At 39.4% G+C, this 25,808-nt stretch overlaps 1 protein-coding gene across 1 annotated transcript in view; it reads left to right on the top strand.

Moving 5' to 3' along the window:
* The window catches only part of UBE3D (ubiquitin protein ligase E3D), a gene marked incomplete at both ends in the record, with an annotated part of 58,543 nt that overhangs the window by 12,413 nt on the left and 20,322 nt on the right, over positions 1-25,808 (top strand). The window contains 4 exons of the mRNA XM_081998510.1: positions 1,531-1,600; positions 4,075-4,144; positions 5,508-5,616; positions 10,743-10,912. Of these exons, the coding sequence (XP_081854636.1) occupies positions 1,531-1,600; positions 4,075-4,144; positions 5,508-5,616; positions 10,743-10,912 (419 nt within the window). The remainder of the gene's footprint in view (positions 1-1,530; positions 1,601-4,074; positions 4,145-5,507; positions 5,617-10,742; positions 10,913-25,808) is intronic.

The following is a 25,808-nucleotide window of genomic DNA, read 5'->3' as shown; positions in this document are numbered from 1 at the left end:
TTTATGCTAAATTTAGATATTATTTTTGTAGGCATGTGCTGCAATATGATTTCTCAAGTTGATAGTCACTTGTTTGGACTTAACAAATCAAGCCAATAAACCAGTAGTTTTTTAATTACACATGGGTATTTTTATGCACTGGATACTGTATGAACAATTATAAAGGTGATTATACAATGACCACATGTAAAAATCCAATTTGGATGTCTTCTCATTACATTCTCAGGATTTCTAGCTCCAGGAGGGTTTATTAACTCAGGAGCAACATTGTGGTTGTATGTATGTACTGCTTCCCGACCAGAGCCGTACTGTGCTACACCCAGGTTAATAAACCCACACGGAACCAGTTCTGGAGTTTAGATTTTGGATTAAAGTAGGAGTTGTGTTTACTTCGTATCTTTATGCTGATACTGAATTTAAATTTTAACACTGGAATTAGTAGGAGTGTTACTAGGGCAGATCACAGGTTCATCTAGGAATGAGATCTTTTTCAATGGGCAGTAGTGAATGCATAGAAGTAAGGCAAGTATTGAGTGATGTTTTGCGTAGAGACTTCTTGAACTAGATGTTGTTACCCACATGTTTTGTTTTTAAAAAGCCCTTGATGAACATTGCTTTCGCTGCAGTTCTGAAGACTTTTTGAACTTATGTATACTTTTAATATGAAAAGTACTTTCCTGTGGCGAGTACAAAACTGTATTGCGCATTGTGTGTCAAATAACTTCATTTTCTTTGATACAAACCAGGTTATAATTTCATAGCATGAACTATGAAAGTAAATGTTTTTTTCTTCTTCAGCTTTTCCTAAACATTTGTGATTATCTCAGTGATATACTTCAGTTTTCTGTCTTTTGTGCTTTCTCCCATTATGTATGTTTTCTTGCCACATATGGAAACTGTTTTGCACTTCTGGCAATTATTCTTATTCTTTGTCAATACCTTTTCTGTTTCTGCTTTAAATGAGTCAGAGAGGTTGTTAAAGAACAGAATCCACCGCACCTTTCTGGAATATCATGCTATCTTGTGTTCTTCAGCTGTTTCCTAGTAATTCAAAATACTCTGTGGACATTTTCTGCTCTCTGCTGAACATTGATCTGGTATTCCTCTAAAACTGTCCACAGTAGCTAGAACTTTTTATTGAGTGATGGTAGTCACATTGCAGCATAATATTTTATGTATATATTTTGGAATACTTCTTTTCATGTGTATTATTTTGTCCTTATCAAAATAAAATTTAACTTGTTATTTTATCATCTAGTCACTCAATATTATGAGATTCTCCTCTTAGCTATTACAGGTTATGCTGTGTGATCAATATATATTGCCAGATTTTAAGACTAGTATGAAACTTGCAAGCAAGTCAAAATGTAAAAAGCTGAAATAGTGAATGCAAATCTGTCTGTATGTAAACATAAAGAAAACAGAAACAAGTACAAAGTTCACTATATACTCTGGAGAGTATGTTAAAATTATACATTCCTTTTTCAGAGTAACTGTGTGACATTTGAATGACATTTCTTTGTCCTACAGAAGTCAAAGGAAAATACCAGAGTAATCTGTAAGCGCTGCAAGACAATGCTGGGAGAAACAGTATCATCAGGTATGGGAGATACAAACCAAAGTAGACTTCGCTGTATTAGCCATTGAGAACTGGAGGTTAAAAACTCTGGAGGAAAGTAGTCTATCCGTAAGGTGCAGGGATGATTCCTCTGTGTTTGTCTGATTCCCTTCTGGAACAGATGAGGTTGTTTCTACTGTTAGGCCCTGAAAGTGACTTAACGACAGGGATTTTCCTCAGCTTTGTTTCTGTAGCATATTTGACTAATTCCAAAGCTTTAGAAGACTCGGTGTGTGATTCCAGTTTACTAGGAATCCCAGTAAAAAAGGAGATGTGAGAAATTACAAGTTGTTTATTTTCCCGTCAGTCCTACAGAATAAGGGAAAGGTTAATTCAGAACTTGATCAACACAGACCTAGAAGCTGAGATATGACTGCTAACAGCCAGCCTGGTATGGAAAGGAAGCCTTGTCAACGAAATAGTTTATCTCTCATGCGATGATGAGATGATGAGATTATTGGTTTAAAAGCTGTCATTATATTGAATCAGCAACTTTTACCAGACGTAGTGTAAAAATGAGTCTCGTGGTTTTTCAAGTGCAGTTATTAACAGGAGAGAAGCAATGATAAGGCTGTTACTAGGAGAGTTCATTCTCCTTCTACTCTGCTGCATCAGTCAGTGTGAGCCTGGCTCAGTTCAGAGATCTGGAGAATATAAAAACTTCTCAGAATGCAAAGCCTATGTAAGAAAAAAGTCATGAGGAGACACAAGACAGAAGGCCTTTTGTTAGAGAAGGTTCCGATTGTCCTGTACAGGGATCTGAACAGTTCAGGCTTTAATAAAAGAGAATTTAAAGAAAACTCTTTGAAAGCCCACGAAATAAGTTGTGACTTTGGGAAAGCAGTGGTTGGAAGTGAGCTTCACACATCATCAGGAGTAATGGATGCCTTAATCTAAACCTTCAGATGGTTGTAGCAACCAGTAATTGATGTGATCAGTGGGTATGGGAAAAGGCAAATACTTCATAGATGTGCAGGGATTTGGTCTTGGACTCTGTACATGGCTGAAGGTAGCTAGCATGTCCATTGTTTTGACCATGTTTCTTCAGTACTGTGGGAAACTTACGTAGAGTCCAAAGAACAGACAAAAAAACTAACCAGAGTTGTATGGTATAAGTCTAGATAGAACCATCTCTGTGCAAAGAGGCTAGAGAGAAGACTTGACTGTCAAGCTTTGATGCTTCTTCATGAGCAGGTATCAATGCCTTGAAGCTGGATTAGAGTGGTATAGCTATGGCAGCCAGATTTGTCTTTGAAATTCCCCTGTTGGCTATTCCTTCCCTCAACTCTATCCCCATATACTTGTATGCTTTTTTCTTGGGAAATCCCAGCTTGTGTCTCTCTGCGAGCAAACATCTTAATTCCCAACGCCCTTGCAGTGGTAGCACCAATTCCTTACTCAAGGTAACAGCTGGGGAGCTACAGTGACTGAACTGGCTTCTTTTCCTCCTGTTTCCCAGGACTAGGCACAGTATGGAGCAGACTAAATTTAGAGGTAAAATATAATTTCCTAATGGTGAAGATAATTTAAAAAGTATAGTACTTATCTGCAGAAGGGGTGGGATTACGAAGCCTTTGGAATCTTTAAAACAGATTGAGTGTGTTTCTGAAATGCTTGCTTTCATCCATGTTTAATGGCGTGTGTGGACAGAAGTCAGATGAGACAATCCCTTCCACCCTTAAAATTTATGGAATTGATGAATCTTTACTATTATTCACATGCTAAGGCTTATTGGAATGAGTTTATTACTCTATATGCTTAACCTGTTCTGCTGGCCCTCTGGTTGGGCTGTGTTTGTGGCATAGACCCAGAGCTTCAGTATCATCATATTTGACCTGACTTTATTGATGGGGATTAAATTCTGTACTCAAACACTTCCATTTAGTGTTAAAGGCTGTCTTAGTGGAGCTTTTGGGGAACAGTTACATTGAAGCTTGGAATGTATGCAGTTATTAGTGTTGAGTTAGTGCGATTTTTGGAAAGAAGTTCTATTCTGCTCTTTGAGCAAAGAAAATTATTCCTCTGCGTGTGCTGTTATTAAAACTGTCTCTTGTGATTCACTGCAGCATTACTGAGCAGCAGAGGGTACTAAAATACTTATGTAAGCTATGCTGATCTCAGTGCTTTAGGAAAGTTCTTTCAATTCATCTTTCAGGTTTGGCTTGAGCTCTTTCTTGCTTTGTTTCAAGATGATTGTTCCCAGTGTTAAACAAGGATCAATATGAATGACAGATTGCTGATCATGTAATTAGCTCAGAGTAGGTTTCTTCTGGCAGTGTATGTTTTCTGGTATTGGTTGCTTCTCTTCCCACAAACGAAAGCAGAATTTGACCATCTGCTGCACCTTTTAATTGAGTGCTGAATAAAAGTTTAATTAGTATATTGATATGGTGACTTACAGTTTATTCTTAATAAGTCTGTTCTGTTGTACTTGAAAACTGTTTATGTCATTTTAGATACCGTTAAATATTATGTCACCGAGGTGATTATCCGGCCATCTGAGGGAAGCTTCCGCACAACACCAAGGTAAAAAATTTAAAAAAATCAGAGAATATGCTCAGGTTTATGTTTTGGAAAGGATGCTAGAAATGTAGCAAAATTCTAGTTTCTTGAATACTTACTCATAATAACAAAGTACAGTCAAATTATATGTAATCATCACAGAATTAAGCACTGTAAAGCTAATGTAGTCTAAATTCAGTCATGTACAATTTTGTTTGCTTGTCTTTGTGTGTGTTTCATAGAATCATAGAATCTTTGGGTTGGAAGGGACCTTTAAAGGTCATCTAGTCCAACCCCCATGCAATGAGCAGGGACATCTTCAACTAGACCAGGTTGCTCAGAGCCCCGTCCAACCTGACCTCCAATGTTTCCAGGGATGGGGCATCTACCACCTCTCTGGGCAACCTGTGCCAGTGTTTCACCACCCTCACTGAAAAATTTCTTCCTTATGTCTAGTCAAAATCTGCCCTCTTTTAGTTTAAAACCATTACCCCTTGTCCTATCGCTACAGGCCCTACTAAAAAGTCTGTCCCCATCTTTCTTATAAGCCCCCTTGAAGTACTGGAAGGCCACAATAAGGTCTCCCTGGAGTCTTCTCCAGGCTGAATAACCCCACCTCTCTCAGCCTGTCCTCAGAGGAGAGCTGTTCCATCCTTCTGATCATTTTTGTGGCCTCCTCTGGACCTACTCCAACAGGTCCATGTCTTTCCTGTGCTTGTTTTTTGTGTGTGTGTGTGTGTGTGTGTGTGTGTATGACGCAGAAGGAGTGAGATTGTGTATAATTTGTCACAGTGTCTCACTATTCAGATGATAAGTCAAAATACAATACTTTTTTTTTTACTATTTAAGTTTGCATGATATCTGGTGACTAATTCTGGAAATGGAAAGGTACATTACGTAAAGTTAAGTAAAGCTTGAAATGTTTAATTGGAAGTCAGATTTTTGACTTTTCAATTCAGTCAGCAATTCAGTTTGAAGTTGAGACTAAAATGAAACAGAACTTGATCTAGCTATCTCGTATCATGCACTATGTATCAGTGACAGTTCTTTCCTTTTGTGAATTACATTTGAATTTTGTGTTCAAATGTGTAAAATATAATAGGGAAAAGCTTTTATTCAGCATTTGACATTTAGTGTTGGTCAAAATAAGGGATGTGGAGCAATTTAGATTGCTGATCTATTAAAAAATTCCTGTTGCAGGCAATAGAACGTCCTCTGGGTTTGGGGGAGAGAAAGATAAAGCCCCATCATGCAATAAAAAGTGGTTGTAGGATGTGGTGGAACTAACAGTATGGAGATGCTCATATACTTGTACTGCATTGATATGAATGACTTTGCCCATGTAGTTGTTATGGAAACATGTAATATGTGGTTAATTCTTAAACAGGGCTAAATTCTTACAGAGCGTGGTTGCTCAGTGCCTTGTGGAATTGTCTTCTGCTAAAAGCACGTTTAGGTTCACCATAAAAGGGGATGATGGAAAAATCTATATTCTGGTAAGTTTGTTTTATCTTGAAAAAGTTTAACCTATGATCCCAGCTCCTATGCTGATCATGATTGTATAAGTAAAAAAAAAAAAATTAATTCAAATTCTTGTGTTGAAGTAGTTCTGAATAGTTCTGTTCAAGTAAGAAATTTCCCCATCTAAGTAGATGTATATATAGACATTTTCTCTATTAATACAGTAATGAAAGTACTATGAATGTACCACAAGTAGCACAGAAATAAAACTGTGTTTTCTATTCAGAAAATTTGGAAAGCTTAAGTTTTGGCTTTATAACATATACCTCATTTTCTTGCTCCAGTGCTTCCTATCTTTTATCACCAGAAGTTCATCAAATTGTATAGCATCTTTCACAAATATTGTCTGAAGTCAGCAGAGACTACTAATGTAGTCAGTACATTGCATTGCAAAGTGAAGTGCAAACAAAAATAGAATTGCCTATTATATTTAATGTTCTAATGCTGTTAAACTTGGTTAAGCTTGATATTTAAATAGTGACAGCTAAATTCCTCAAACTTTTAAGATGGATAGAAATTTGGGCCTGGAATTATCTTAATACTTGGTATAACCAGGGATGTTTTATTTATGAACTAAATATAGGCACAGAATTTGTAATTTTGCAGTTTCTATAAGTAATTCATAGCCACAAAGATAAAGAGATACATGACTGTAGACTTCTGCCCTAGATAAACTTACAGATATACTTTGTTGTGGTAGGCAACCTAATTAAATAAACTGTTTTATGTATACATTGTCCAAGTTCTGTAATTTCGAAACATCCAGATTCTGAGGTAAGTGTGTGTCTGCTTTTAAATCAGTTTTAATACCAAGATAACATACATACAACCACTGAGAAATACTTTGTCTGTGATGATAAAATAAGGTCTCCTGAGCAGACCCATAATTGTCATGATGTATAATCTAATTGAGGAGTCATTAAAAATTGTTGTGATTTTTCCCTTGTAGCTTATGTGTTTCCAAGTTACCTAATATCTGAATCTGAAGTCTAGTAGCTTGTCTAGAATGAACTGGTTATTTTCTAACAGAAAAATCACCTTATTTAGCAGATTGCCATTACTCTTAGCTCTGAGTTGCGTTTTTGCCAATGTATTGATTAAAGCAGCAGGATAAATTAGCATAGGGCGGGCTCTGATTGGCATTCCTTCCTTTTTATTATTGAGTTATTAGTATTTTTTTGTGTTTAACATCAGAAGGCCCTTACTCATGTCCAGGGTGAGGTTCTAGTTACCATATACACACCAACAGGTGTTCTGGAGTCACGAGTTAAGTCTTAGGACTCAGAGGCCTTAGAGACACAGGTGTAATATTATCACTGTTTGTATTAATGGTTGTGAACAGCTGAACAGTAAAAAATGTAGGTGCTTGAGGCTGTGAGCACGCAGCCAAGTTAGACAAGTGGTCTTGTCATTGATGCATCATGGACCAGCTGTCCTACTTGTTTGTTTTGACAGTGAGCCAAAGATTCTCATTCACAGCATTTGTGCTTACATACCTTGAATGCACACAGCTTAGGCTGTGTATGTGGTAATTAAGGTTGAGTTCTCTCACAAGCCTTTTAAAATTTTTTTTAAACCACAAATATTTTATATACTCATTTTCCTTGTTTCCTCTGCATGTATCATTTAACACTGGCAGTTATGTTATTTGCAGATATCATGATATGAATTTCTGTTGTTTAAGTTGGTGGTAACCAAGTTCCTGAAAGGTATATACTACTTATGTTTGGCTTTTTTTTTAAAGGATGACAAGAAATCAAAGTCTTTCTGTCTCAGGAAAAAAAAGTAGTGTATCCAGATTTCCTTATTCATCCTAACTTCCCTCTTCACACTCTCTAAAAGATTAATCACTTGCCTCCTTTTGTCACCCCGCTGTTGAAGGGTTCTCTACTTTAAAGTTGCATGATTTAGAAGCTAAGAATAAGGTGAGAACAGCAAATGGGTACCGAGATAGGAGAACACAAGCAAAATGGTACATTATTGTTCATCATAGCAGCATCTTGATAGATGTCATTTTTTCTGTGCTATAATAAAGGATAGGTTTGAAAGAGGTAAATAAGTAGTTTTGTGGATAGATACAAGGAATTCATCCTATGGATGGGATCAACCTGATAAAATAAAAAAAGATACATCCATGAAAATCAAAAAGTGTGCGATACAGTTTGAAGTATTTGAGTGCTAACTCCAGTCTTTCAATACTGAATGAAAGATAGTTTTTTTGGTGGAATTAGGTTGTAAAGTGCTTTGAAAGGAAAGCAGCTTGTATCTCAGCAGCGAGTGGAGAGGGAGTGTGAAGATGTCCCAAGAAAATAAATAAGTAACAAAATGGGAGAGACCTGTCAGTCAGATACAGATTCTTGGAACATGTATTACAAGTTTGTATTTTACAAGGTTGGAGATGGGGATGTTGCAATGGTCAAGATGTGGGATAATGAGTACCTTGCTGAGACTTAGCTTAGAGAGTTTTATTCTTTGTGAAGTATGAGGAAGACCACATCTTTATCTGTGTAGTCTGAATGTGGACAAAGAAGCTATAATGAAAGATGTTATTACTCCATTACTGACCTGTGTGATGACAGAAGTAATGGCAATGTCTGCAATAACTAAGAAAGAACTAGCATGGAAAAGCAACAGCTTTTTTTAGCCATGTTAAAATCAAACTGATGCCTTACTGTCCACAAAGTGATGCTGGAGACACAGGTTGAGATTTTAGGAACTTGATCACAGAATGTAAATTGCAGTATTTCACCTATTTGGATCCTGTCCCATAAAGTATAACTGAGATTTGTTGCAGCTTTTTTCCTAAGAACATCTTTAAAACCTATTGACAAGGTAATTTAAAAAAACAAAAGAAAACCCAACAAAAAAACCCACCAACAAAACCTAAACATTTTTTCTTGATGTTGTCATTTCAGAAAACGTCATCAGTCTGCACTATGAATAAATTCTAAATTTTATCTATTTATCTTTTTTCTGTGAAGATTCTTTTCTTACTGCAGTTAATATGAAAGGAATTTGGTTGTGCAGGCCTTGCTGTACAAAGTGATTGAGAGGAAAGGAAGATTGTACCTTGTGAGTAACATGGTTGAAAGCACAGAATAAAATTTGAAACTGTGTTAGCTAGAAGTAATATGTCTTTGGGTCATATTATAATATGGTCAAAATAAACTGTGTTGGGTCAACACATGAAGTCTTGGTGAGTGATTGTTCATTCAGACCAAAAGCAAGATCAAAAAATAATTCATGCATGAGGAAAAGAAAGAAATTCTTGCCTAAAGAAGCAAATGTAGTTCAGAAGTTGATATTCTCATGGCCAAGTGTCCTTCCACCTGCAAAGATTCATTTGTCTTCTCTGTATTGTGTGCTAAATTATTATTACAGATCTGTTGCATTGCTGTTGAGACAAAGACATACTCTGAACAAGTGGTAGAACGTTACTGTCAGATGCCACATACCAACACTTGTGGTAGAAGCAAGTACTTTTCAGATGGACTATGTTGCAAATGAAATGGTTTGGTTGCTTTCTCTAAAGCAAGTTGCAGAAGGATTCTGAAAGGAACAGACAGCTATTTCTGCATTGTTCCCTAGACTAGTTTGAAGGATCTTCACCTTCTGAAAAGCACCTCAGGAGGTGCCTTCACAGGGAAGTATTAATAATTTCAAAAGGAAGGAACTCTGTTTAGTTAAAGTGTGGTGGCAGTGGCCTGTGTGTGTAGTACACTTCTCTTTTCTCCTCATTTTCTCCAACATGTCTTCAACACTCAGCTTAAAGCACCGTGTGTAATGGTCCTAGCTAATGAGATATATTTTGCAGTTTAGTGTACTATGAGTTACCAGAGCAAAACTGATGAATAGCCACTTGCTAAGCCGAGTGTAGTTGCTTGCCATCATTTATGTCTGCATGCTAAAGTAATTCTCCTCCTCCCATCCCCTCCCAAGACATCTTTATCAATACATCTCATTCCTCCTTTATGGAGCTTCCACTGTAATATTCTGAGCCTTGGGCTCTCATAAATTGTGACTGTCACATTCAATTATGACATATACTATATGTCCTGTTAACAGTGGCTTTCTCCCTCTACAGGGAATATCATATGTCTGCTACCTAACATCATCAAACTTGTTTTACTTGAAACTGATAGGTCATGAGAAGCAGAAGATTACTCTCTAGGGAGTAGCACTGCATAAGTCCTGTTTTCTATATTAAATATTTCATATATAAATTTTTCATATAGGCTCAGGACTTGTAAAAATTGATTTCCATTGATAACTCGGATCACTTCACTACTGCAGCCTATGAATAAAGGAAAAGGCTGACTTTTTTTTTTGTAAAGTTCTTGGTATGAAAGCCCTGAATCCAAGTTGGAACGCTGATGCACAATCACACAAAGATTAAATAAGATGCATAATGTGATGCAAAAAGTTCAGATTTCTCAACATTCTCGCCAGCAGATATCCCATGAATTGCTGTGAGCAAGTAGTGCTGAAGAATGCCAGTCCCATTATCAAATTTGATAAAGATTTATTTTCCAAGTAAGAGTCTGTTACAGCCATTTGCAAATCCCAACCTTCCTTTTAGGCCACATTAACTGCTGTCTTTTTCCTTGCACGTATTAGCTCCATCCAGTCATAACTATCATGCTTTTTCTAAAAATCCTTAATTTTTGGCACTTCCAGTGGGCAGTCTTTCAGTTCCCTGTCTTTAGCCCTCAGTTGTTCAACACCATATGCTCAACTAATTCTTAAAAAACTATGAAATTGGAGAAATAATGTGTTTGTACTGAAACAGACATCTTGTGACTGTTGTTACTATCAAAGGGAATGTGCTGCAGCCACAAAAACAGACAGCTTCACAGAAATAATGATCTTAAAAGTGACTGTGATGAATCAGGCATTGGTTGATTGTATTAACCTGTTTTTTTCTCCACTAGAGGCCGTGCAGACTGTGCTGAATAATAAAATGTCAATTTATGTTTGTTAACATTTCGTTAGAAACTTTGTAAGAATGTGGCTTTAGTATCAGCTGATTTAGGATCAAAGTAAAGGAACAAATTGAAATTGATGTCATCTTCAGTAAAATAAATTATTTCTTCATTTATAGATATGGCTTTTAAATTCTGACACATTGCTGGTGGAGTCTTTAGGAAGTTCCTCGTCCCACAGTGTTTTTACACTGTTTGGAGATATTTTCATACCTAGCTCTGGACCAGTGGGGACCTGGAATGCTGTCAAAGTCCTTTACCAGTCGTGCGTTAAAAGCAAGAATAAGCAGTAAGTATAGCCTTTTCTGACCTCAGGTTCTGATCTTTGATTTGTTTTGCTTTTCAGAGTAGCAGTATTTCTTTGAGGTTCTTTGGACAATCCATTAATGTTAGAGGTGTATCTCTTTGAAATTGCATAGTCTTTTTTTTTTTTTTCCCCCCAAAATACCAGAGGAATAGTATTTGGTTTCTGTTCTAGCCAGAGAGAATCTGGTGGTTAAATTTTTGCACTGCAATGTTAAAATGTAGACCAAAGAGTTATGTTTATAGGGGCACATGCAGATATCTTAGGTATGTAGTACAAATAGAAGTTGTCTTCATTACACAGGAGAGTAATGTGCTTGTGTGAAACATTTCTGCATTTTTTCCTCGTGTCAACTTGCAGCACTTTTAGAGCTTGGTCATTTTTCTGGCTCTGTTGGCAGAGGCTGGAGGGATGGTGGTGCCGTGAATCCCATGGAGGGGCAGTGAGTTCTGTCCATACGGTCTCAGAACATGCTGCGCTGCAGCCGTAGCTCCAGGTGGTGTAATTCATGGACGAAGAAAAATTGCGGGGAGATGAGGAGCATGGGCTGACACCTGAATGATGCATAAGTTTAGGCAGATCTCCATCTTTGTCTTCAATTTTGGTGTTTTGTGTGAAAACCTGATCTCAGCTGTCAAGTTATTTATGGGAGTAACCCTCTCTGCACTCCCACAGTACTGAATTTGGACCTCTTTGGTACAGCTGCAACCAAGATGGTAGAGGTGGGTAGTTATTAGTTTCGCAAATTATACCTGCCTGTTCCAGCTTCAGTCTTGACCTTTTTTTGCCTCAAGGTTGTGCTTTGTTTTGCAAGAGACAGAGCTGTTCAGAGGACTGGAATTTGTCTGTTTAAGCCAAGTTATCTTCAGTACTACTAGTGTTGTCTGGTGGGTTGCAGTAAGTTAGTGTAATGATCATATCTGTATACACAGACAATGCATCTAACAGTGTCGCTGTTGAAAGATACTTGTGCATGTAACCTAGCAGAATAATATGAATAATGCTATATCAGTATAGCATACTTTCAGCATATAGCATATGCTTAAAAGGAAAGTCCTTTTTAGATATGATTCTGAAGTTCATTGAGTTATCAAATTAGCATGTATCAAATGTGTAACTTGCTTTCAGCCCAGTGGTGGCATTATTCCAGAAAGAAATGGGACCTTGAGAGAAGGGGGAAAGAGAAGAGGTGAGGAAGGTGATTGACTGCAATGCCATGTAAATGTTTTTCTTGGGTATGTCCCAGACTGCTTGAGCCCTCATAAAGGAAACATTTGATTTCAGCAAGCTTTGAGGTCTACCTTACGAAAAGCAGACACTGCCTAACATGTTAAAGTCTTTATCTGTGGGAGAGCAAATATAAGAGAATATTGATTAGGCAGTGGCTCCAGTGTTTGCAGGTGATGGAGTATGATTTTGGCATAATTTTCTGCATTTGTTTCTGCAGTGATAGAAGAGAAAATATTGTTTTTCTGTAGGTCATATTTAAACAGTGGTTTGGTTTTGTTGTTTTCCCTTTAAACTCTTGGAAAGTAGATGACAGATTTAAAGAGGTATGGAAATATTTAAAATTTAGAAAACATTCCCTCCAGACTCGGTCAGTACACAAGTAATTTATAGCCCAAGACCTTATAAAAGTACAAGAAAAATGTGGTCTCCCACAGACAAGCAAATGCATGTGTACAAATGTAAATACTTTCTTAGGAGAAATATACAGCTTACAAGAATGTGTGATTCATCATAGTGTTTATCGGGATTGTTGCCAAGTGTATCCTTTTTATTTTTCAAACAGATCCAATAATGAATAGCTGAATGTGCTGGTTTTGGCTGGGATAGAGTTAATTTTCTTCGTAGTAGCTAGTATGGGGCTATGTTGTGCTGGAAACAGTGTTGATAATACAGGGTTGTTTTTGTTATTGCTGAGCAGTGCTTACACAGAGTCAAGGCCTTTTCTGCTTCTCACCCCACCCCACCAGCGAGTAGGCTGGGGTTGCACAAGAAGTTGGGAGGGGACACAGCTGGGACAGCTGACCCAAACTGACCAAAGGGATATTCCATACCATATGACATCATGCCCAACGTATAAAGCTGGGGGAAAACGAAAGAAGAGGGGAACGTTCAGAGTGATGGCGTGTGGTATGTTGACCCTGGCTGGATGCCAGGTGCCCACCAAAGCCGCTCTATCACTCCCCTCCTCAGCTGGACAGGGGAGAAAAAATATAACTAAAAGCTTGTGGGTCAAGATAAGGACAGGGAGAGATCATTCACCAATTACTATCACAGGCAAAACAGACTCGACTTGGGGAAATTAATTTAATTTATTGCCAATCAAAATCAGAGTAGGGTAATGAGAACTAAAACCAAATCTTAAAACCCCTTCCCCCCACCTCTCCCTTCTTCCTGGGCTCAACTTCACTTCTGATTTCTCTACCTTCTCCCCCTGAGCAGTGCAGGGGGACGGTGAATGGGGGTTGTGGTCAGTTCATCACACTCTGTCACTGCCGCTCCTTCCCCCTCAGGGGCAGGACTCCTCACACTCTGCCCCTGCTCCAGTGTCGGGTCCCTCCCACGGGAGACTGTCCTCCATGAACTTCTCCCATGTGAGTCTTTCCCACAAGCTGCAGTTCTTCACGAACTGCTCCATCCTGGGTCCCTTCCATGGGGTGCCGTCCTTCAGGAACAGACAGCTCCAGCCTGGGTCCCCCACGGGGTCACAAGTCCTGCCAGCAAACCTGCTGCAGCCTGGGCTCCTCTCCACGGGGCCACAGGTCCTGCCAGCAGCCGGCTCCAGCGTGGGCTTCCTATGGGGTCACAACCTCCTTTGGGCATCCCCCTGCTCCAGCGTGGGGTCCTCCCCGGGCTGCAGGTGGAGATCTGCTCCAGCGTGGAGCTCCATGGCTGCAGGGGCACAGCTGGCTTCACCATGGGCTTCCCCAGGGACTGCCGGGGAGTCTCTGCTCCAGTGCCTGGAGCAGCTCCTGCCCCTCCTTTTGCTCTGACCTAGGGGTCTACAGGGCTGTTCCTCTCACGTATTCTCACTCCTCTCTCCGTCTGCAATTGGTGTAACTTCCCCCCCCCTTCTTAAATCTGGTATCCCAGAGGTGCTACCATGGTCACTGATGATGGGCTTGGTCTGGCCAGTGGCAGGTCTTGGAGCCGGCTGGCACTGGCTTTCTATGACACAGGGAAAGCTTCTAGCAGCTTCTCACAGAAGCCACCCCTGTAGTTTCCCACTACCAAAACCTTGTCATGCAAACCCAAACCCAATATGTGGCATTCGTCTTCCCAAGTAACCGTAACGCGTGCTGGAGCCCGGCTTTCCTGGAGACGGCTGAACACCTGCTTGCCCATGGAAAGTGGTGAATGAATTCCTTGCTTTGCTTTGCTTGTGTGTGCGGCTTTTGCTTTACCTGTTAAGCTGTCTTTATCTCAACCCACGAGCTTTCTCACTTTTACTCTTTCGATTCTCTCCCCCATTCCACCAGGAGAGGAGTGAGTGAGCGAGCGGCTGCGTGGTGCTTAGTTGCTGGCTGGGGTTAATCAACAACACTGAAACTGACACAGGGAGAGAATGCAAAATTCTAATATTTAGAGAAAAGTTCATACTACATTATTAATGTTATTCATGTAAGAGCAAAAATTATTTATATTTATGTAGTAGCTTCAGCAATTGGCATTGGAAAACCTCTGTGATCTAAATATTATTTAGCGATCAAAAATACATCTTAAAGTATTATCATTTAAACAGCTTATTCTTAGAATGGGAGATATTGCAAGAACCACTACCTGCTCTAAAATGAAAGATACTTCACCTACCACTCTTAAGTCTTACAGAACTGTAACTTACAGTTTTGCTTTTCAAGTTTCAATTCTTTATCACCAAAAAGATGTAATTAGCTTAACACACAGTCAGGTACTTTGACATGTTATTGAGATAAAAGTCATATGTACTCAACTGGCATTCACAAATGCTTTTCTTGCATGGAGTTCTCAGCAGCAGAATTTTACTATGAGATTATATTCAGTTCTTTCCATTTCCCCAGACAGACTTTTACACATCACTTTTTCCTGAAGATTACTTTATCTTTATGCCAAATCTTTGGGATTTTACAGTGAGCAGAAGGCACAACTGAGGTTCTAATTCTCCTCTGACAGTAATTGACACCTTCTCTGTCCAGTCCCTGGAAGAATGCAAAAATGGAAGAGAAGGAATAGAGGGTTCTTTTTAAGTTTCAGAAACCAAAGCAACTGTCGGTTTAGTATTGTTTTCCTATTTTTATATTTTTAGTAAAGAACAGTAAAAAGGACATTAGCACTTCGGTCTGTTTCCACTAACTCATTTATCAGTTGGCTTGAAGTACTGCCTGTATGTGTGCAAAAATCTGAAGTCTTTCTATATTGAACAGGAATGTACACACAGCTGAAGCAAAAATATCAAAACCCGTACAATTTATTTAATGCAATGTGTTTGCATTTAGATCTCAAATATTATTTCAAGAGTTCTGAACAAAGTGTCTCATTTATTGAATAGTGCAAGTTCCAAATGTTTTAGATGCCCACATTCCAATAATGATTATAACACTTACCTTGCTTGTTTCTGCACACACACCTGCCTTTGAAATAATGCAAAGGTTTCAGAGCCCATGATCCGCTCCCCATGAGTGGGGAGTAAGCAAGGATACCTCCTGTGTAGGAAGCAGTCAGCAGGAGGTCCACTTGTGACCTAGACCCCAACAGTTGCAAGGGATAAGCGTGCACGCTAATATCCTGTTGCATGTCAGAGACCCACGTCAGTTGTTGTGAGTTGCTGAGTACACTTGGGTCCTGTCCGGTTCCTGCAGTGGAAGAATCTGATCTCTGCCATGGGAGGGGAAGCACGATTCTTACCTGTGGACATAGCAGAGTCTGTGCTGGGTAGCTGTGCTACAGGTTAAGACAGATTCAGGTAAGCATTTATTTATAATACCTAAATATAACAACGTAATCACACATTTGTAAAGCATGGGTGAAGAAATTAAAGAAAATCTGTACTTAGTCTACTTACACAAGCATAAACCTAACTGCCTCTGAGATAAATACATGGTTCCATGGTAGCAGTTGAGGTCTCAGACTTTGTGAAATTCTTCCCTAACAAGTTGCCTCTGATAGAGCGAGCCTGACTGGGATTGCCTAATAATTCATGTTCAGGCACCCCTTTTTTGAAGTAACCCTTAGGTTCAGATTCCTTGGGATGCACTTGAATATTTCTCTTGTGGGGAGTGTAGTAGCTTTTGTTATGTGATCTTTCTTTTCAAGACTTCTAAGCTGTCAGGGAAATTTATGGTCTCACTCATTTTATTCCTTTCTTCAGAGCACAGTTTTGCAATTCTTCATAAATAACATAGTGCTTATTTCTCTTCCTCAGATGTGGAAGTGTTTTTTTCCCCTTAAACTAGGAATTACGGCCTGTGAACAACACCATGCTTCAATGAGCAGCAGAACTCTCTTTGCTCCAGTAAATCACTGGCATGTCTATCACTGTACCTTACATTCAGTATTACTCTACATGTTAATAATGCAAGGGAAACAAAAATTTGAGTGGGATAAATGGTCATGTTTCATTACTGGCTGCTGCGTGATACCAGCCACAATGATAATTTAACCCGTTTGGAGCAATAGCTGTTTGGGGGTGGCTTGTCCCAAAGCCTTCTGTAAGAAAACTGTTTCCTGAGTTAGGCTGAACGTTGCTGAGAAGGCAATTACCCCTTGTGCGGCATCTGTCTTTTTATTGACAACATGCTGATTCATGTTTAATTTGTTGATCTGTGTTGACCATCAGATCCTTTCCAGTAGATTGCAGTCTAATAAGCAGCCTTCCTCTCGGTTTTTGTGTGGTTTGTCCTTTTTTTGTCCTAATTTTGTTACAGAACAAATTACATCCTAATTTTGTTCAGAAGCGTTTTCCCTGTTGGCCGTGGCCATTTTGATGTCCAACATATGGTGTCCTGATGGCCCTTCCCAGCTTCATGTCATCTGTGAATGGAAGCATCATCTCTCTTTTTCTAGTCTCTGGGAGAGTGACTGAGGTGTGGAATAAGATCAAAATAAGAACACATCATGTGGAGCCTCTCTCCACATACCTTTCTTTTGACAATGAATTATTAACAGTCATGCTCTGGATATTCTCTGTATATTAGACCGCATTGCTTAAGAACATTCAGTAGCTTTTAAGGCATTGTGAAGTTAAGACATGTTTAGGTATATCCAGACATACTATTTATAGTGTAGCTCTTGGCATTTCTCCTTGCAGAGCCCTATTCCTCTGATCTCCCTGAGATTAGCCTTTAAGTGTTGTATTGATTTATATTTGACTCTTTCAGCTGTTAAACAGGGCTAGAAACACTTAGGTGTGTCTTATGTGTGATAGCACAAGTTCTGGGTAGGTTTGTCTACAGTTAGGTTTCCAGCCTTTGTGGGACCTTTATGAGCAATCCTTCTACAACAAATTAGTTGACATTATATGCTGTCATTTCTTCTTGTCACCTGTGAAAAAAGTATGTTACAAGTATAGTTGAGTCCCATTAGAGAAGGATGCCTCATGCATTTTCTGCTCTGTTCTTAGGTATTTATGGATGATGTGTATGTGATTATGTTGGTTCTCTCCACTTTTCTCTTAGCAAGGCTGCTTTTGTTCACCTACAAGTCTGCTGTGCAGACAGAAGGTCTTCCTTCCAAGTAACAGGTTCTTGCAAATAACACCTTATGCAAAAAACCTTGACTGCTGGGAGTGATAATGGTAAATACTGCTGAAGCGAGAGTGTTGTAAAAATGTATGAAAAAAATTGAAAAGAAGGTTACATGGCAATTTGACCATAACTTGATCTCAGAAAATATATGTGAAGGTACAGTTAGAGAAAAATTACACTTTTCCCTTTATAGTAGTGTGCTCGCCAAAGCTTTGTCAAAAAGTCATTGATAGCTTTTTATTTCTCATATGCATCTGGAGTCTCTCTGAATGGTTTACAGCTTTTGCAGAAGCCTTCTCCTATGTAAGAATTTGCTGCTTATAATTTGAGAGTTGAAAAATTACTTCCAGAAATTACTCGTTTTATTAGCTTTAAAGGGACAGAGTAAGCAAGCTAGAAAATTGAGTTTGTGGCTGAAAACCTGGAGTTTTTGAGTCCCAACATTTTTATTACAGTCCACGTATAGTGAGCTGTTTATGAAGCTGTTACTGATGTATAGCAGATTGTTGTTTATTTGTCCCAAGAATGGCTTTTATTCTGTATCAGACTCTAGAGTAATTCACCTCTTATAAAAGCACCAAACTGTGTACTATTTCACTTATTTTTTTATGTCTGGAGTAGAATGCCTTTTCCTAGTGTTTCAGTAACTTTTGACTCTAGAAGACACATGCGAGGACACAGAGCAAGAGCTGACTCACTGGGAAGTGACCAATGTTTGACTGTTCTGTGCTCTCTCTCCTTGTGCTATATCTGGAATGAGTACTGAGAGAGCTGCCGAAGGATCTTGCCAAGCCACTCTCCATCATTCATCAGCAGTCCTGGTTAACAGGGGAGGTCCCAGAAGACTGGAGGCTTGCCAATGTGACGCCCATCTACAAGAAAGGCTGGATGTTGTCTACCTAGACTTTAGTAAAGCCTTTGACAGCATCTCCCACAGCATTCTCCTGGAGAAACTGGCAGCTCGTGGCTTAGACAGGTGTACTCTGTGCTGGGTGAGGAACTGGCTGGATGGCTGAGCCTAGAGAGTTGTGGTGAATGGCGTTAAATCCAGCTGGCGGCCGGTCACAAGCGGTGTTCCCCAGGGCTCGGTTCTGGGGCTAGTCTTGTTCAATATCTTTATAAATGATCTGGATGAGGGAATCAAGTACTCCCTCAGTAAGTTTGCAGATGACACCAAGTTGGGTGGGAATGTTGATCTGCTGGAGGGTAGGAGGGCTCTGCAGAGGGATCTGGACAGGCTGGATCGATGGGCAGAGGTCAACTGTATGAGGTTTAATAAGGCCAAGTGCAGGGTCCTGCACTTTGGCCACAACAACCCCATGCAATGCTACAGGCTTGGGGAGGAGTGGCTGGAAAGCTGCCCGGGCGGAAAGGGACCTGGGGATGCTGGTTGACAGCCGGCTGAATATGAGCCGGCAGTGTGCCCAGGTGGCCAAGAAGGCCAACAGCATCCTGACCTGTATCAGGAATAGTGTGACCAGCAGGAGTAGGGAAGTGATTGTGCCCCTGTACTCGGCACTGCTGAGGCCGCACCTTGAATACTGTGTTCAGTTTTGGGCCCCTCGCTACAAGAAGGATGCTGAGGTGCTTGAGCGTGTCCAGAGAAGGGCAACGAAGCTGGTGAGGGGTCTGGAGCACAAGTCTTATGAGGAGCGGCTGAGGGAACTGCGGTTGTTCAGTCTGGAGACGAGGAGGCTGAGGGGAGACCTTATCGCTCTCTACAACTACCTGAAAGGGGGTTGTGGCAACGAGGGTGTTGGTCTCTTCTCCCAAGTAACTAGTGATAGGACAAGAGGAAATGGCCTCAAGTTGCGCCAGGGGAGGTTTAGATTGGATATTAGGAAAAATTTCTTTACTGAGAGAGTGGTCAAGCATTGGAACAGGCTGCCCAGGGAGGTGGTGGAGTCACCATCACTGGAAGTGTTCAAAAAACATGTAGATGTGGCACTTTGGGACATGGTTTAGTGGGCATGGTGGTGTTGCATTGATGGTTGGACTTGATGATCTTAAAGGTCTTTTCCAACCTTAATGATTCTGTGATTCTGTGAAATGAGTGGGTGTGATTGTAAATGGAGTGTGAAGGATCTGGTTTGTTTCAGATATTTTTTTTTTTCTGTTCCGTTCTTGAATTCTTTCATGGTATCAATTTAAGAGAATAGACACCACAGGCGGGTTGGGTTGCCTTAAAAGAGCTGACTGGGCAGTCAGGCAAAACTTTTTGAAAGATGCGGTCTCATGCCAGTTAGGGCTTTGGGACAGGAGGGAAAAAAAATACTTTTCAGTGTTTGATAGACATGTGGAAGCTGTAAGCCTCCTGAACTTTGAATGCTTGGGCTGAAGCTTGGAGGAAGACAGGAAAGCTCCAACTGAGAACTATTATCTTTAGCTAGAAATTGTTCTTCAGAAGAAACAATGTTCTTCAGTACTGGTAACATCCTTTCCCACCTCTAGGAAAAGATGTATGCAACTTTTAAGTATAACTTCCAGGAGATATATCCTGACTTTCTTGTTTATTGAAACCAGAACTGCCACATGCAGCATCCTTTTATGGTAGTTACTTAAGAACTTCATCCTTGTTCCTAAACACAGTTCTGAGAGATCTTTCCAACTCTTTGGAGCTGTCATATTTTTGGTATCTAATCTTTCCAATTTTACATAGTCTTAGAAGTACTAACTGAAGTAGAGAGAAATGTTGGAATAAACCCTTTGTCTACCAAAAAAGGTGTCCTGTATTTTGCTAAAAATTTTGCTCATGTTATCGTTCCAGTTGAGCTTGTTGCTTGGGTTGCCTTTTTTGCTCATCTTCTGAAATTTAGCATTGAAATCAGAGGTAGGGTTCTCACTGTTTTTTTAAAAGCAAATTTGCAATCCCAAATCACTTCGCCATTTGTTAATAATCTGACCAATAGCCTCTCTTTCTGCTTTTGGCGTGGCATGAAAGAGCTGATGCGTCACTACTCATCTTGCATGGTACTGCTGTTGTACTCTGCTTTAGAAGTGTTGAATGCTGTCTACATAGTAATTGGCAATGTAAAAATAAGAAATTGACTGTAAGTGCTATTGCTTAGCTACTTCTTATGTTCTCATTTTTTAGAAAAAATAGAGAAATATGCTATTAAGATCTATCACATTTAATATGCCTTTGAATCAGGATTTGTGGTTCTGTAATATGGTAGAACAAAAATACAATTCAGGCTTGTATTTTTTTTTTTCAGTATTATTCTTCATATTTATTTGTGTTATTCAGGTAAGCACAATTTTGGTAGTTCTCATGTCTCTCTGGTTCATATTGCTCATATAGCTCCAGCTCTTTTGGGAATCTTAGGATTGGCAATGACAGAAATATCAAACTGAACAGGAAAAAATTGTGAACTAAAAGCAGCAAGACTATCTGAAACCTATTTAAAATGTATAGTCTGAAGCAACTGGATTGCCAGGTAGTTAATTCCACTTTTATAGGATGATAAGAATGTAAGAAATGCCATGCTGGGCCAGAGCAGTGTACTGTCTCACCCAGTATCCTCCCTCCAACATCCAGAGGTGTTCTTTAGAGTAGCATGTGAGCTTCAGCACTTCTTTGTACTGTTCAGCTCTGCAGTTGCTGTATTAGGGGTGTTTAGAGGGTACAGCCCTGCCTGTTTCCTTTACTATCTGTTCATGCATCTTTTTACCATCTCTTTGAATAACCACGTTTTGACCTTACTGGTGCTGTCAGCCTCCACAATTTCTTGTAACAGCAAGTTCCAGAAGTTCACTGCTGCTGCGTTGTACTCTTGTAACCTCTTCTAAACTGATCTGCTAGTTTCAGTGAGTTGCCCCTAGATCCAGGATTGGGGCATTTAGTGAACAACAATTCTGGACTCATATTGGCAAAATGGACATGGGGATCCTAAACTTTACACTGGGATTACAGTGTGCAGTGTTCTTGCTGATTACATGTAGGAGTTAGATTTACTGGCTAGTTTGCTGGAGGGACAGCAATGTCACGTCTATTCAAGTCTTACTATGGGACATGTATATATCTCTATTATATTAATTTTACTTTCTGTGTAACGCTGCTTTTTTGAAAGCCAGATAGCCTAAATGCGGTAGTGATTTTATCCTCATTACATTGAGGATAATTTTATACTTGTATGTCAAACTGTAGCAGCTTTCCACTTAGAGACTTAAAGTTTGTTTCTCATTTATAAAGACTGTTGGGTTCACTTGGGAACTGTAAGTACTCAGCTCCTAAAATGCCTTTTAAATGACAAGATCCATTTGAGTAGGCAGGAATCCTATAAGGAGCCAAGAGTGAAAAAATAAAACTTATAAAACCCTCTTGGACAGATTGCTGACAAGAACTGCTTAAACCTCAAAACTTGATTTACGGAATTCTAGGATCTTGGGCTGTCTTAAATTAATTAGCATTTGTTGTTTCTATTGTATTTCTCCATGACAGGCTGCATAAACTAACAATACTTAGATTAACAAAATTATTTATGCTGCTAATTTTACTTGAAATACTTTTTAAATCAATAAGGCTAAAGCAAATTGGGAGTCTATGACTTGAGACCAAGGAAGGGTAATTTGTGAAGTTGTTTGGGATATTTCCATTTGTGTGTGGCAAAAACAGGATATTGCTGTTAGTTGCTTATTTTGAATGCTCTAGCATCAAAACAGAACAAGCAATTCTCATGCTGGCTGCTTTGAATACTGGCCTTAAGCTATAAATTAAATAATTTGTATAACTAATAGGCATAATAAGTGATACATATGTGGATATGAATGTTTGAGGAAGAAGAGGAGGAGATCTGACTGGAAAGGTGGAAGATGTTGTTCCAGAGACTAACTGCTGCAGAATTTTAGAATTTCAGTCAAATAATTGCCAAAAGCAGGACTACTAGATCTACTCAGAAGTGAGCTGTTGGATTGGCTATGCCCATTTTCCTTCTGTGTATGGTTAAAAGAGTATTGAATTTGATTTACATTCTTCCCAGAGTGTATGCATTACCATAATACTGTGAAGCCTTCAAATTTTTCCTTATTTCACAGCGACACTGACTGGATTCTGATGTTATGGAGGTCTCCATAGTCTGGGAGGCAGGAATACAGAAATTATTCTAGTGCTGCTGTGGGCCCTGATTTTGCTGGCTTTCCTGGAGAAAGCAAAATTGCATAGTGTCTTGTTGAAGATGGTTCTTCAGGTAAATGACAGCAGGCATGTGTGTCAACTGGATATCCATGTCTCCAATGCGGCAGCTGGGGCTTTTCAGCTGGTACTGATAGGCAGCTGCAGAACTGGTTAGAAGTTGGGTTTTAAACTAAGCACAATTTTTCTTTCCGCTGTAGACATTGATTTTTTGGAACCCTCCAAAACTGTTTTGTTTTAGTATAGAAATATTGTTGAGGTAATCGCACTTCGGTATGTCCTTCTTTTTCCTTATGGACTGGCTTCCCAACTGTCCTGTGTTTCTCACAAAGCAATATGGTTGAGCAATATAATGTGTTTCCTTATTTTTGTTCAAAGTTGACATCTTGTGATGGAAACAATTTTATGGCCTACAGAGAACACTGATGAAGCATTTCTAAGTATTTTTTACACTAATTTTTCTTCCAGATTTTAAACCTCCTCCAGAGGTTTATTATTATATATTATGGGGAATATTTTTTTAATTGGGGGGGCGGGAAAAAAAGAATCCAGCATAGTTTTGACCAGCTGGAATTAATGCTGGTAATGCAAAGAATCATCCCTTCTGAAAAAGGGAGTAAAAGGGACTTTAAGAAGAGCCATCAGATATTTAATGATTTAGTGCAATTTGAATCTAATATCATTGCCAAATGTGAGCATAACTGATTGTAGTCATACCTACAAAATTTGTCCATTGGTATTCTCTACTTCCTGTTTTCAGCTCTCTGCATATTATTGCTGCAAACTGCAGATCAGCTGTTTTATTTCAAACAGAAGTGGCTGCGTGTCATTAATATTATTCAGGCCTCTAATTTTACAGGCATGTCGTGATGATTAAGAGATACAAACTCTTGTCCAAGTTGATAGATTTCATTGAAAACTGTATTTTGTTTTTCTGAAACTGATGAAACTCTCACTGGCTACTGCAAAAAGAAATCAGTTACTGAGAAGCTGTGTTTTGCCCCCCAAGACACCAACTCTGCAGACACTTTTAGCACCTCTGCAGCTTTCCTTTACACACAGGACCGTTGAATGTAACACAGTTGTCCAGGTGAGTTTCTTGTATCACCAGTTATGTCTGATGCAAGTCTAACTCAGCAAATTTCTTCAAGAACATACTGTATTAGTGGGTACCAGATAACTGTAATGTTCATCAATTTCCTTCAGTAGAAATTGGAGAGAATATACAGATACAGTTGATTATGAAAACGTTTAGACTGGAGTTTGGAAGCTTTCTAATATCAGAGCAGTGAGGTTCCTGCAGAGCCTTCTAGGGATAATGTTTTCAAGAAACAGAATTGCTTTTAAGATGAAGCATGACAAAATTGCAAAAAGGAATGCTTCTGCGCAGTGCCTGTTCTTGCAGGGAGATGAGCTTTTTGGCTGGGAGATGCCCTCTGGTTCAATTTTCCAACTCTTGTCACTGACCTACCAAAAGACTTTCAAGTTCACCTTCACCATATCTCTTTTGGTCTCTGAACGCTCTTCAGAGTGACAAGTTTGCATGTGTATGGAGAGCCACAATGGTACCGTGGTCTTGATGAGGCTCCTATTCAACAATTCATTAATTATCAAGTGTAGCATTGTTTCTTTACCTATGGTGTGTTCTCCTACCTCTGAAGTCCATTCTAATTAACTTTATTTGCAAAGGATTTATAGTACTTTATCTGCAGCTGTCTTTCAGCTGTTACATCTCCTGTTTGAATGAGGTCATCTACTCACAGGCTTCTCTTCTCACTGAGTTGGTGGCTTTGACTCAGTCTTTCCATGCCTACTTTACTTCCTTTTGTCAAAGCAGCATTTTAGTCTGTCTGTAACATCAGCTCCTGCATCAGCATTGGCTTAACTTGGCTAAACCTAGATTTAATCTTCCATCTAAGTCCCCTCTCTGTTCCTTTTTTCTTCTTCTGCTCTTGCTCATGTCCAGAACTCAGCTGCCAGGCTGTATGTCTCTCCTTCCTGTTCCTCATGCTTCTAAACTGACACTAGGTTTCCCCATTTCTAGAGCCATAACATTTTAAGAAAGCTTATAAAACGAAATTCAAGAGCCAGAATAATCTGCATTACCTGATATGACTGTGTCAAGGTGTGTGTGTGTGCGTGCCCAGTGCAGCTGCCACAGTGCTGTCTTGGAAGGGTGGCTGATGGCCTGTGTGATTCCTCCAGCTCTGCTTTGTGTCTGCAGCAGGACTCAGGACAGCCCTCTAAGTGCTGCGGAGGACTCCATCAACGTAAGCATGGATTATATGGACAGTGTTAAAACTCAGCCATAAAGGAAGGGGAAAGCTTTGGAATAGTTGGAAAACTTGGAAATTAGCTCTGAGTAGAGGAGGTGTTAAAATTAGGGACAGTTTTGTGAAGGATGGAGGGGTTATTTATGGATGAGGATTTCCATGCACAGAGGAAACCTGACAGGTGTGTGAGGACACATACTGGCTGAGGACAGGGAAAAGGGGCTAGTGGAAAGTTGATCTTTTCAGATTGGCAATTAGTCTGCTGTGAGTTTTCAAAGTGGACTGTGGGATGTAGTAAAATCAGGTAGTTTGGGCATTTGTGACCTATGTCAAAACCATTGCTATGCCAGTTTATGTTTTTGAATTAACCTTAAGGTTATTTTTAGGAAACGAAGCTATGTTCTTGACTGCTGGTTTTATTTATTCAGGATTTAATTACTTGTTAAATTTTACTTGCAGCCACACCTGATATTTTAACGTCAGTGTTGTGTCATACCTGCATAGAGTGAGCAACTGTACAAATATTGCCACAATCGTATCAGTGAAGGGGGAAAATTATTATAAAAATAACTGTTCCAGGAAAATTACAGTTTCAGTGGGAAAGGGAGAATATGGCATATGTGAAGTTCTAACTTTAGTAATTAGGCTTTTGTTTGGCAATGGTTTAGACTGAATGAGTGGAAATAATAAATTTTGCTGTCATTGAATTATCAGGATCAGCCAATTCTGTGATTTGTGGTGTTCCTTACTTT

This window comes from Phaethon aethereus (genome assembly GCF_964289735.1).
Source record: "Phaethon aethereus genome assembly, chromosome: 3".
NCBI lineage: Eukaryota > Metazoa > Chordata > Aves > Phaethontiformes > Phaethontidae > Phaethon > Phaethon aethereus.
Note: the sequence above shows the minus strand (reverse complement) of the source record. Positions and strands in the feature narration are given on the sequence as shown.